General features: G+C 38.2%; 1 protein-coding gene across 1 annotated transcript in view; it reads left to right on the forward strand.

The window, feature by feature from the left end:
• CHM (CHM Rab escort protein) overlaps positions 1 to 14,481 on the forward strand; it is a 410,199-nt gene that overhangs the window by 136,319 nt on the left and 259,399 nt on the right. Inside the window, exon 3 of the mRNA XM_008159484.3 lies at positions 269 to 341. Within this exon, the coding sequence (XP_008157706.2) occupies positions 269 to 341 (73 nt within the window). The remainder of the gene's footprint in view (positions 1 to 268; positions 342 to 14,481) is intronic.

Consider the following 14,481-nt stretch of genomic DNA (forward strand, 5'->3'; position numbering starts at 1 on the left):
AAGGGGTACACAGGTCTCCCCACATTCATCCTAGCCATCGTAATAAAATCAACATCTCTTTTCTATTCCAAACCTCCCAGGCTGAACACGCTACTGCACTCGGCCTGGAAAATGAATTGAGCTTTTAACATTCGAGCAAACATTGCAAATAGAATGCTTAGCTAGTTGGACCCGCCATCCAAGAACTACAATACCCAGAATGCACTGTTTTCTCTTCCGCTTTCTACCAAGGCAATGCCTAACTTGATCTCATTTTCACAAGCAATAGTCACATGACATATTTCCTGTCAAGATGGCGGATGATCTCCCTTCGGAGTTTGATGTGATCGTAATAGGGACGGGTATGTTGTGGCTTTGGTACTTCCCTGACAAAGTATAGGAAGTCTGTTCCTACCATCTCTCTCAGTGGCGAGGGTTGGCGAGAAATGCCAGGGGTTGAGCATGGGAGGGAGGACGGAAAGGAAGTGAGGTAGTCGGGATACAGCGCAGGACTTGCAGCTCCAGGGAGGGGCTTGGGACCCCTGGTGCTTAGCGCCATTTGAGTAGGGGTCGATCCGGTCGATGCCGAATGCCGAGGTTGGTTGCTGGGGGTGATACCTGTAATTTCCTTAGAGGGGGGTGGGTTTGCAGTGTCATGAGAATGGAGGGTCGGGATTTTATCAATGGAGACGCCTTTGGCATGACATGATTCCTTCCTTGTTGATTTCAAGGTGATATTTCCCATAATGTTGTCTCTCCATTTCATAGGAATGTTTCATAATCCTAGGGTTCAGTGCAGCTCGGATACCGCTGAATCCTCAGTTTTTCGAAAAAGATGCTCAGTTGTTATCCGTGTGCGTTTTAATTTACCAGGGCAAGGAAACGAATTCATTTCTATTGTGTTGAGAAGTGCAGGTAATTGTGTTTTTTGAGGTAGCCATTATTTCTGCTTTATGATGCAGAAAGAAATAATTTTGTTTTCTCATCCCTCCTCCCTGCCCACAACTAAATGAGCTGAGAACAAGCTACTGCGAATTCCAGTTCAGATGTGTGATCTTAGCTTCCCCTTGTTGTCCCACCATTTTATTTTCCATGTTTTGGGTGGAGCCAGAAACCCCTTTGTAATTTCTAGTTAACAAATTATATGTACAACACATGGCAGAAGACATTTGGCAGCAGTTGGTATTTTCTTTTTCTTAACAGTGTCAAGGATGGGTTTTAGATGTGGTGAAATCGATTGTTGGATGGGTTTTTTTTCCTGTTTGCAGAATGTGGTAGGCTGGAGAAGCTCTGATGGATGAGACCTTTTCCATTGTGTTATTGAATTCAATTTCTTGTCTTCTCAAACAGTAGGAGCAGAAATGTTTCCAGATCAGGAGTAATAATAGCTACCTGTTTTCCAATGCTTATTATTTGCTAATTGAGGTGCTAAGCATTTTACAAGCTGTATGAAATCCTTACAACAACCTTATTAGAGTATGCATTTTCTAAACTTAAAATAAGAGGGAAGGGGCTTTGGAAAGGTTGCAGTTTGCTCAAGATCACACAGCTGGTAAATTTCCAAAGGCCCATCTTATCCTAGAAGGAGAATCAATGGTTCTGACTCTCAGTGTTAACTCATATTAGTAGAAATAATTGGGAAAATTTGGTTCTAGACCTTGCTTGGCTATTAATTGTCTGTGTGAATTGCAAGGGCTAGGTACTTAATTTCTCTGAGCCTCAGTTTCCTTGTTTTTGAATACAGGGAGGGTAAACTAGATAGTCTTAGTTGCTGCCTAACCAAAATTCTCTTATTCTAGTTGCACCTGGGTAATTATTCTCAGCACAGCCAAGATATGTTGACTCCCATCCTGAAAACCGAATGACTGCAAATAACTAGTCTGTAATTGCTGTGAATAGATATTGGAAGAAGCCAATAGACTATTCAGTTATTCTCTCCAGTCTATCCTAAAACTGAGAACAACATCCGTTTTAGAGTAGTTGTTGTACCATACTTGAGTTCTATATAATTGCCTTTCTTTTTTGTTACCTAGGAACTTGGGGTGTTTTAAAAATTTTTATTGAATCATTGATTTTTTTTTCTTATCTGGATTGAAATTAATTGATGATTGATAATTCTTATTATTAAATGCTGTTAATTCTTATAATAAACTAGAGGCCCAGTGCATGAAATTCGTGCACAGGTGTGGTCCCTAGGCCTGGCCGGTGATCGAAGCGCAAGTATCTGGCATGGAAAGGCAGGTCCCAGCTGACTTCTGGGCCCTGGGAAGCACCTGGGCCCCCGGGACCCTGCGTGCCCCCCTCCTCCTGAGTCTCAGCGCCTGAGTCCCCATATGAAGATGTGGTGAGCACAGCCGATGCCACGGGCCAGGGTGCAGCATGGGTTTCTGGGCCGCCCAGTGGTGCTGCATGGAAGCCGGGGGGCGGGGGAGGAGTGGAGGGGAGGGGCGGGGCAGCACGCTCTCTCCTGGTTGGCCTTGCAGACTGGCTCCTGCGCTAACCCACGGGGAGCCTGATGGGCCGCTGTGGTCCCGCTCACCTAGAAGAGGCCACACCGGTGCGGGGTGGGCTCCTTGCGGGCTCCTGGCACTTGAGCCTGGGAGCTTCCCTGGCACACGAGCCCTGGTGTCCTGGGAGAGGTTAGCAGGTGGAGTGAGAGCAAGCTCAACGGACACCCTGCATTCTCACCGCACCTCAGTCCCCATTTCCCAGACCCCCAGGTAGCTGATGAGAGGTCGCAGAGCATTGGCCCCTGGTGGTCAGCGCACATCATAATGAGTGGTCGAACTCCCAGTTGAACGACCGCCAGAGGGGACAATTTTCATATTAGGCTTTTATTATATAGGATAGTTTGCCTTGTGATTCAGTTTACAGTATGGACTATATCCATCGTGTTGGAGTATGTTATGATAGAGGTAGGAAGATACTGTGATTGATCCAGAAAATTGCATCATGAGGTATCTGGTATCTGGGAAAAGATTCATGTTAGATTTATTTTAGTGAGAGTCATGTTATTACTCAAAGTATGGGAAGAACTTATTTGAAGTTAATATTAAAAAATTGTTTTTATAGTCACTTAATGGTGAACATATTATGAGTTTATCAAGCACATTGCTTGAATTTATGATATGAAGGTGTTTTTTTTTTAGATATGTTAAAGTGAAAAAAATTGGATAAAAGTTATTTCCCCAATAAATGATTCTAATAAACTCAATCATTAGTTAATTGGAATTATTTTTAATATATTTGGAATATTTTATTTCTGAAATAGTTTGCTGAAGGTAGCCTTTAAACTCTGCTTTAATAAATGTACTAGCTTGAGTAAATCAGGCAAAGCAGTGTTTCATAGCTTAAGTTTTACTGACAAAAGGAGAATTAATCATGCATATATCAGAGACATGAATGTGCTTTGAAATGTAATTTTTCTCTTTTTAAATACGTTTTTTATTTCAGAGAGAGGGAGAGAGAGACAGAAACATCAATGATGAGAGAGAATCATTGATCAGCTGCCTCCTGCACACCCCCTTCTGGGGATCGAGCCCATAACCTGGCCATGTGCCCTGACTTCCTGGTTCACAGGTCTACACTCAACCACTGAGCCACTCCAGCTGGGCTGTAATTTTTCTTTTAGAAGATTTAGTTCTAGCTAAAAAATCATTAACAGGTAATTGATTCATCAAGTAAAATCTCTGGAAAATATTTTAAATCCCTATCACCTTGAGTAAATTGTATTTTTTTTTCATTTTTCATAGTACAGGGTTTTTCTTAAGATCATGTTTGAAGAAATTATGGGAAAATAAAGTTTTGTATGTATTTTCTTAGTTAAATCCATTTCCTTTTGATTACAAAATATAGGAAGTATCTCTGGAATACCTCAAGACAGAGAAATAAGATAAAATACTTGAACCATGGAAAATATAGACAAGATGGAATAAGGAAGGAGAACCAACTGAAATCTCAAGGAAGAGGACAAAAATAGATATGTGATAAGTGTCTAGAAAGTGGCCTTTAATTTGGGTACACAGTTGTCATTTTCAAGACATTTTGCAATTTGAAAAGACATTTGAATGTTAATTTTGTGGGTTGTAGAGAAGTATCATTGGTTTCAGGTTAAAAATAGTCCCAGTAACATAACACCTCACTGGAGGTAACTTATCTGGCAACCTCTGTAACCTTCAATCTGCAGCAGAGTCACCAACTCAACAGTAGAGCAGTCAAGATGGAAGTTGCAAGAGCTATATGGTAATACAAAATTCTTCTTATATAGGGGAATCCCTCAGGCTCTCACTTAGGGCATTTTAATTCTTTCTTTAGAAATGGTTCTAGCATTCTCAGAGTATATTAGAAGCATCCTATTAGAAGACAGAGGAAGTGTTACCAACTTTTACAAAAGCTGTGTTTGGGTGTGGGGTGCCATTAGACATAAGCAACAGTTCATATCTTTATGGCGAAGGGATGAGTCTAATACCTAAAATGCAAACCTACATCAAACAGTACAATGGTCTGGGACCATTTAATGTAGTGACAAACGTTCATTTGTCAGTGTTTTCAATCCACATTTACTGAAAACATAGCCCCTGCCCTTGTGCAGTTTATCTATCCTAAGGAACTATTTGTGGTTCCTGACAGTTACATCCTCAGAGCTATTCATAAGCCAATGTGGGTTTATCATTGCATACTTCTTGCTTTCTGAAGGCCACATACCGATTCAATATGCATCCCTTTCCTTTCTCAAGTACACTACACAAGTAATATTTTGGACTTCTCCTAAGATGGGTTGTGGAATAGGCTAGCTTAAAATTTTTTTTTTGTGGAGGATAAACACATAAATCCTTTTTAAGAGTCTTATTGCTAAAGATTATGAGGAAAGAGATGAGATAACCAAGATAACACACATGGAAATTACAAGTGGTATTGCTCCTAAATCCTGACTACCTTGCTAGATAGAACTCAGGATCTATCCTCTATCTATCTATCTATCTATCTATCTATCTATCTATCTATCTATCTATCTATCTATCCATCCATCCATCCATCCATCCATCCATCCATCCATCCATCCATCCATCTATCTATCTATCTATCTATCTATCTATCTATCTATCTATCTATCTAAAAGGCTAATATGCAAAACGTCCCCTCGGGAGTTCGACTGGGAGACCAAGAGTTCTATCGCTCGCTATGATGTGCGCTGACCACCAGGGGATGGCGCGGAACAAAGGAAGGCCCCGGCTGGCAGCTGGCAGCCGGGAAGGAAGGCCCTGGCCAGCAGCCGAAAAGAAGGCCCTGGCTGGCAGCTGGAAGGCCCCGATCGGCCCTGATCGCTGGCCAGGCCTAGGGACCCTACTTGTGCACGAATTTTGTGCACCCGGCCTCTAGTAGTATAATAATAGATATGGCATAATGGGAATCACTTGACCTTTCTACTGAGTGACTTGGCAAGTTGCAAAATCTCTTGGGACATCATTTTGTTCATCTGCAAAGTGAGATATTTGATTAGGTGATCTCTAAGGTAGGCATCTGCCAGCTCTAAAATTTACTGTTACGTGTACATAATTATGACTCTGGGTCCTTGAGAAAAGGCTAGATTCCGTATAGTTCTTGTAAGAAGTCAAGTCAGTGTTTAATATACTTTACCACATTTTCTATCAAAATGGCTCATAAAAAACATTTTCTTGAAAATGATAAGCTGTTTTTATCATGTAGGCAGCACAGCTCCATTCCTTGATGTTAGTGGAGAATCAAAAATGTTAAGGTAATTAGCCTTTGGCTGGCAACCCATTGACTATAATGCTTATGTTGGTGGTAGGTACCTACACTTCTTGAAACATTGGGGAATTAGCAATACTGCAGGAGGTATCAAAGAAACTGATATTTATCAAATACCTATTTGTGCCAGATTCTACCAAGTGATTTCCCTTATATGTATCTCATTTAATCTTCTTCCAGGAAGTCTATATGTGGTTCTAACATCACAGGATGTCTATACTTCTGCTTGTATTTCCAAACATCCATGGACCCTAGAGCAGAGTTTTTTTCCCTCTCCTTTTTATAAAATATTTATTTATTTTTTAATCCTCACCTGAGGATATTTTTCCATTAAATTTTAGAGAGAATGGAAGAGAGTGGGAAAGTCAGAGAGAAATATCGATGTGAGAGAAACACATTGATTGGTTGCCTCCTGCATGAGCCCCAACCAGGGCCTGGGCTGGGGGAGGAGCTCAGGGAAAAGCCTGCAGCCCAGGTACATGCTCTTGACTGTAATCAAACCCAGAACCCTTCAGTCCCCAGGCCTATGCTCTATCCACTGAGCCAAGCCGGCTAGGGTGTTTTTTTCCCTCTTTTTAATTGAAAGATGTCACCTATTTTCGGGTCGTGAAATCAATTTCAACATTTAAAAAAGATGTAGAATAGATCAGAATATATTACATGTAGTAAGCATGAGTATAGTTTTATGAAATAGTTCATATGTGTGTAGTAGATCACTATGTAAAGTACAGGGTGGGGCAAAAAGGTTTACAGTTGAGTATGTGAAATAGTTCTTCTATTATTATTTATTAATTATATTATTTTCCATAGGAACAACTGTAAATCTACTTTTGCCCCACCCTGTATATACATATGTTTATATATACCTGTATATATTTAGAATACAGATAAAATAATGAAAGTGGTAACAAGTTTTACCTTGGCAATGTATTGAACAGGGCAAGATAGGCGTCTTTCACTTTTTCTTGTTTGTGTTAAGCCTCACCTGAAGATATGTTTTCCCCCATTGATTCTTAGAGAGAGTGGAAGGGAGGGGGAACAACAGAGAGGAAAACATGTGAGAGAGACACATTAATTGGTTGCCTCCCGCACATGCCGCAACTGGGGTTGGGAATCCAGCCTGCAACTGAAGTATGTGCCCCTGACTGAAATTGAACACACATCCCTTCAGTCTGCAGGCCAACTTTCTGACCACTGAGCAAAACAGGTAGGGTAGGATCTTTCACATTTTACATAATTTTATTCTGTCCAGCTTGATTTTTTTAAAACAAGCATTTGTTACATTCATTTTTAAAAGCACAGATATTAAAAATGAAAGGAGTCCTTAGAGATCCCCAGTGTATCTAGAGACCATGATCACATAATAAGAGAGTCCATAATAGATTTTGTACTCCTGACTCCCAGTATGTTTTCTATTAGACCCTGCTGCCAGGATAAGTAACTGTCATCTACACTAATAAAAGAGTAAGATGCAAATTGACCATACCTTTGCAATGCACTCCAGCCAATCAGGAGTGAGTATGCAAATTAACCAAACAAAGATGGCAGGTTAATTTGTATATGCAGGCACGAGCGGCTGGGGGCGGGGCGGGACACTTGCGTCATCGCCATAGCAATGACGCAGGCATTCTGAAACGCCCCAGCTGCTCCGGGCCTCTGGGCAGCATGGAAAGGTGGAAAAGAGGCTCTGAGCCAGAGCAAAGGCGGTGCTGGCAGCCAGGGGAAGGAAGGCCCATTCTTGCATGAATCTTCATGCATCCGGCCTCTAGTTAATTAATAAGGCTCTACCTACTGCCCTTGAATATTTATCATTTCTAATCCTCACAACAACCTTACAGGATTATACTGGTAAAGAAAAAAGTTCAGAAAGAGCTTTCTCTAAACTACCACCACACCATGCTGTCAGAGCACAGCACAAACTCATGAAAAGAATGGGAGGCAGATTCCCAGCCTTCTGTGGGATGTTCTGGGTAGTTTTTAAGCTTTGCATAAACCTTCTCCTTGAATTGCAAATGTTTATATTGCCTTAGTATGGTTCCTAAGAAGAAGGAGAGATTATGGGAAGAGAAAGAAAGGCTCCTGCTCCTTAGGCTTTCAACCAGCATTCTGAAAGCTGCGAGTTTGCCTGAGTGATGCACCAGGACTTAGGAGTTGGCTGTGAAAAAATGGTGGACAGACACTGAACCTGGTGTTAGACACAGACTTGAATTCTGGCTTTGCCATTTTCTATTCCATCAACTTGGGCACCTTATTATTTCACCTTACCAAGTTTCCTCAATTGTAAAACAGAGATAAGAATAGCAAAAAGGAAAGAGATGAGTCACATGGCTGTGGTTAAGATTTAATGACATATTATCTGAGGATTGGGATCTGCATGTAGGTCATAGGACAGGAATTTTCCTCTGTAGCATACAGCCCCTCTTCCTATATGTCTGTCTTGTCTGTCTGTCTGTCTATCTATTTATCTATCTATCTATCTATCTATCTATCTCTCATCTATCTATCTATCATCAATCATCTATCTCTACCTATCTATCATCAATCATCTATCTATCTATCTATCTATCTATCTATCTATCTATCTATCATCTATCTATCTATCTATCTACACATTTTTTGGGGGGGAGGGGTGGCCAGGGGCAAAATGTTTTAAAGTCTGGGAATGAAAATGGTATTTCAAAAGTCCTTTAGTTTTACAAGTGCTATACCATCCATATATTTTGTTTATTTTGATATGTATGCATCTCATTTCAGCAATATATATAGTGGTAGATATCATGGCTCCAAAATCGTACAACCTCAGATTGAATGAGCAATGCCTCTTGTGTTCTTTAATGTCCAAGTTTCATTTTTTTTATTTCTAAATAATGATTCAATTAAATAATTCCTGTAAAATGCTTAGTGTGTGCTCAGAAAATGTAGTTGATTTTTATAGCCCATAATACCATATAGAAGTACTTTCCAGAAAGAGCTCATGTTTTCCACGGAGAGCCCTGGGAAGATTTCGCTGTTTGAGTCATCATCTTCTTCCTCTTCCCTTTGGCCGCTTAGTGGGAAAGACCTTTGTGTGTCTTTTACCATTATTTCTATTTTTTTGTTTAGTGGTTTATAGGTTTTATATTTTTTCTTTTATTCTGTTTTGTTCACCAGCTTGCGTCATTTGTTTTGCCTAAAGGTTTTGAACAAATTTATCTTATTTGGAGTATAGCATGAAACTCTTTGTTAATGTGAGAATGCAGAAGGAGCTAATGAAAGCCTACAGATTTTGGTGTTATGAAAAAATTCTTTGCAATTCTTCAGGTATTTACTGATGGATGAATATGGTTTTTTTTGTTTTGTTTTGTTTTTCTGCTGTCAGAAAAAAGGCTGTCAATACCTAGAAAAGTAAAGGGAGTTATCTGACTCTGGACAAGAATCTGTGGGAGAGGCTTTCCCTTCCCTGTAAATCATAAGTTTGAACCAATTCCCCAGATACAGTCGCATCTGTTACCAGAGTTCCCTCTGCAACATCATTTTCATTTGCATGCCTCTTGTCATTTTCTCCCGTGTTCTCATGATGTTTTGGATAACTCAGGCTATAGCAATTAAAATAAAATATGGCTGCTCACCATCACATTCTCATGTTTAACATAAAATCCCAATCACAGAAACAATTATAACTTCATGATTGACCTGTTATACTAAATTATCTTCTATTCAGTTTTAGTGCAGAGTCTTTTAACTGAAAAGTTAGGCTGTGTTTGCTTTGTATGTAAATGGTTTTAGAAGTACAATAGACTGAAAGTTACCATCAGTTCCCACTTTATATTTATGTATATATTAAAAAACCATATATACATACATATATATATATGTCAAATATATATATATGGTTTTGTAATACATTTGATATATATATTATATATATATATATGTATATATATAATATTATATATATATATATATATATATATATATATATATATATGATATATATTTATGGTCAAGAAAGTAGAGATACTTTGAAAGATCCATTTATTGTCTTTTTGCTTTTCTAATCTTATTAAAGGGCAATGTAAAAAGAGATAATTTATCACACATACTAATTTCTCAAAGCATCATGATTATTAGAACTCTCATGTTTTCATATTGAGACAAAGCATCGTGATTATGACAGCTCTCATGTTTTCATATTGAGACTATTTAAAAAATAGTTTGCAAATAGACAGGAGAAGGGACCAGGGACAACTTGGCCAGTGTGGTGCTTAGCATAAGTGTTTCATACTGGATTTTATCAAGAGCTTAAGTGGGTAATGCCATACTACTTGACTGGCTTGTTTTATATCACATTTAGAAAAGTACCAACATCTGCTTTTTTCTTCTGAGTACTGTTCTTACATATCTTTATTTGTCCATCCCAGAGTTCATGTTGTTACAATGACCTTAGTTATTAGCATTTTTCATCATTTTATATTGTTATGGAATGTTTTGGGTCATATATCTGTGATTGAAATTTGCACATTTGTTAAAACTACTTTTCTATATAGGATTTAAAATAATTATCATAGAGAAGTTTACACAAGCTAAAATATAGAGAAATGAGGTCTTATATACAGGTTTCAGGCATATCAGGAAGTTGTCGAGTTGTGAGTTCTAATCCTCATTTTTCTAGGAATTGTGTTACTTTGGCATGAACTATCTAAGCCAAATACATGACAGTTATTAATTTCAGTACCTATAATTCACTGTTAAACATATGAAAAATATTTCCCAGTGCTTATTATATGCCAAATACTGTGCTAATCTCTTTAAATGCATTATCACATCTAATTGTCAAGATAACCTTGTTTGTGGTAGGTACCGATTATCTCCATTTTACAAATGTGGAAACTAAGGCTTAGTTATGTTTGAAGTAGGTCAAATTGTTAAGACTGTAGTTAAGTTTTACATAGGTCAAACTGTTAAGACTGGAGTTCCTTTGACTAAAGCTGAGGTATTAGATTGAGCTTGTTGGATTCTTCCAGGTAAAAAAAAATACCTCATACTATCAATATTAGATTAGTGTGCCCTAGCTTAGGAGTTGGTAGTTGCTTTATTTTTGGGAGTTAACTTTTGTTGACATCAAAGCCTGATGCCAACAAAGTCTTATGGTGTTAACTCCTTATTGATAACATGACATCTGTGTCAGCTTAGAAACCTTTTGATGAAGGTGAACAGAATGACCTGGTTATGTATCCTTTAAAATTGGGAATAAAAAGAACCACAGCCATTAAAATAATGGCAAGAAATTGGATAAAAGAATACAGTCATATATCAACTGATAATCTGTTTCCCTAGAAATTCTTCATTGATTCCAAGATACATAATTTCCCACTGAAATAAAACCATTGTTAAAAATTACCTATAGGCTGTTTGTGTATTGTAGGGTTTGCCAATTTATGTGTTTTTAGTTTTCTTCACTTGTTACATTAAATTTTCAAGATCAAGTATGGAACTCATCATGTTTATGAAGCTTTTCTTTTTTTGGTTGACTATTATTTTGGTTCCTACAATTTTCAACAATTGTCAGCACTTACAGTGGATGCATCTTAATTGACCCTTTTTCCTTAAAGGGTCCTGTCATTAACAAATAATAACAATAAAACTTTTATGTATATACTTCTAGACCTTTTCTCACTTTATGTGTATAGATGTATGTATACTTTTCTATATTTATAAAAGTGTAGCATATTATAGGTGCTGTTTTGAAACCTTCAATTTTTCACTTCATACTATGTCATGAATATTACTCCATGTAAAACAAATATTATACATCAGTGTCTTTTTTTAAAGACTTTCTTATTTGGAGATAACTGTAGACTCACATTCAGTTGTAAGAAATAATATAGGAAGATCCTTTATATGCTTACCCCAGTTTCCCCCATTGTTGAATAATATCTTGCATAACGATAGCATAATCAGAAAATTTACTTTACCCAATGATCTTATTCAGAATTTCAGTTTTACATTTACTGTGTGTGTGTGTGTGTTGAGTTCTATGCAATTTTATCACATAATGTAGATTGGTATGAACACCACCACATTCAGATACAGAAAAGTTTCATTATAGGAATCTCTCATGGTACCTTTTTATAGTCACAGACACCTTCCTCCCCCGCCATCTCTAAGCCCTGGCAATCTCTAATCTGTTCTCTATCTCTATGATTATGTAATTTAAAAATATTATTAAGTGCCATTTTAAATAGATGCTTAGAAAATATTTTCTATAAATGTTCTGACATTTATTTTAACAAACAACTTTTTTTTGACATTTAAGGTTTTCAGTTTTTCACTTTTATAAGCTAATGCTTTGATGAACACGTTGTACCTAAATCTTTTGTACATATTTAATTATTTCCTCAGGATAAATACTAGAACTATAATTGTGGCTTTGAATTTTTAGGGGATGGTTCAGTAACACTTCTGATTTTTATAGATGAACTAGAGGCCCGGTGCACGAATTCGTGCATGGGTGGGGTCCCTCTGGGTAGCCTGCAGGGATCAGGCAGAAACCTATAGTCCAACGCTGCCTGCAGCTCCTACCTGCTGCTCCCACTCATCCTGGCCCCACTGTGCCTGCTGTGGGCTCACACCCAATCAGTCGCAATCGGGAGAGGCTTGAGCTGCCGCAGCAGGGCTTGCCAGCCATGAGCCCTGCATCTGGCATCCTCCCAAAGGGAGTGGCCTGCGGGATTGGGCTGAAACTGGCTCTCCAACATCCCCCGAGGGGTCCCGGATTGCGAGAGGGTGCAGGCCAGGGTGAGGGACCCCACCGGTGCACGATGGGGCCGGGGAGGGACTGTGGGAGGGCTCCAGGTCATGTCCGGCCCATCTCGCTCAGTCCTGATCAGCCAGATGTTATAGTAATAGTAATAAGAAAAATATAGAATAAGTATTAAAATGTAGAATTACAGTGTAATATTAAAATAAAGTATTGAATGTAATGTAAACAGGTTAATTAAACATTTCTAAGTAACCTATATGTAAAAAATAATAAAGTGATCTGTTCCCCATATATAAAACCAGATATACAAGGCTCCTAAGACCCACTAATAAGACACACTAAAAATACCCATCTAAGCACATAAAAAGAAGAAACACCAGAAAAAAATAAAAAAGACCTACTCTACTCCTCCACAGACGGTCACTCTCCACCCCCCTTCCTGCATCTGCCCAAGCTCTACCGTAGACTGTGAATCCAAACAATAAACCAGAAACTAAAACTCAAACAAAACACCAAACCACAACTACAACATCCAACGTCCAATGTGTGTATCTGTCAGCGCAGATCCCCAGGTGACCTACCGAAATCTAAAAACCACCAAAACTCTAATAAATAAACCATGAATAATTCATACATTACATATCTATCTCCTGTATAATTTATACTCGATCAATATTAAATAAATACCTTAAATAATACATGTCAATTTAAAAACTGACTAAAACACCCTTGATCACCTATACTTACATCCCTAAAAAAAAAATTAAAACACCAGACCCCAGCAGCAAGATAACCTACTGGTCAGAGCATCTGCCCCCTGGTGGTCAGTGCACGTCAGAGCAACTGGTCTACCCGTCGACTGTCTGCCCCCGGTGGTCAGTGCACAGCATAGTGACTGGTCGACTAGTTGACTGACTGCCCCCTGGCAGTCAGTGCATGTCATAGCCAGCGGTTGAGCAGCCTTAGCATATCATTAGCATATTATGCTTTGATTGGTTGTTTGGTTCTGCTATTCGGTCTATTTGCATATTACCCTTTTATTATATAGAATTGCCTTAAAGAAAGTTTGCCATCTATATTCTCACCAGCAGAGTATGAAAATGCTTATTTCCCCATATTCCTTCAACATTAGCTATGAATGTCTTATTCTTTTTAATTCCTTTATTGATTAAGGTATTACATATGTGTCCTCATCCCTCCATTAGCCCCCAACCCCCCTCACTCATGACCTCAACCCCTGTTGTTACTGTCCATTGGTTAGGCTTATATGCATGCATACAAGTCCTTTGGTTGATCTCTCCCCCTTACCTCCACCCTCCCCTACCTTCCCTCTGAGGTTTGACAGTCTGCTGAATGTCTTATTCTTAATTACTGTCAACTTGATAGCCAAAAAAATGTTTCCTTGTTTGAATTTGCATTTTCAGATCATAAATGAGATTGACTAGATAACTTTCCCTATTGAAATATCAAACAAAAGGTAATATATAAAAAAGTTATAGCACCTACTGTGAAAAATAGCAAACTGGGGGAAAAAAAGGAAAATGGAGTGGGAGTATTTGCAACTCATAACAGGACTAATTACATAAAAAGAGTACTTTTAAATTTTATGTGAATAGTATCAGTATTTCTATAGATAACTAGGTAGATAATTTAAATAGACAAGTGAAGATTCAAATAGTCAACAAACTGTTGGGAAAATATATTTTCTTATTAAGAATCAAATGCAAAGTAAACTAATAATTAAACATCATTAAATTAAAAGAGCAATAGCTAATTGTTGATGAAATTGTATTCAGTCGATATGTATAAGCAACACTTTGGCAACGTAATATGAGTTTGTACTAAGAATTGTAAATATGTTCATTCCCTTAGACTACAGATCAGATAATTTATTCTGAGGAAAATCTTTCAACACAGGTGAAAAGCAACAAGGGTGACAACATCTATTTTAAAGTTGCTTGCCATAGTAAAATTTGAAAATAATATAAGTG

The sequence above is a fragment of the Eptesicus fuscus genome, chromosome 1, assembly GCF_027574615.1.
Source record: "Eptesicus fuscus isolate TK198812 chromosome 1, DD_ASM_mEF_20220401, whole genome shotgun sequence".
Classification (NCBI taxonomy): Eukaryota; Metazoa; Chordata; class Mammalia; order Chiroptera; family Vespertilionidae; genus Eptesicus; species Eptesicus fuscus.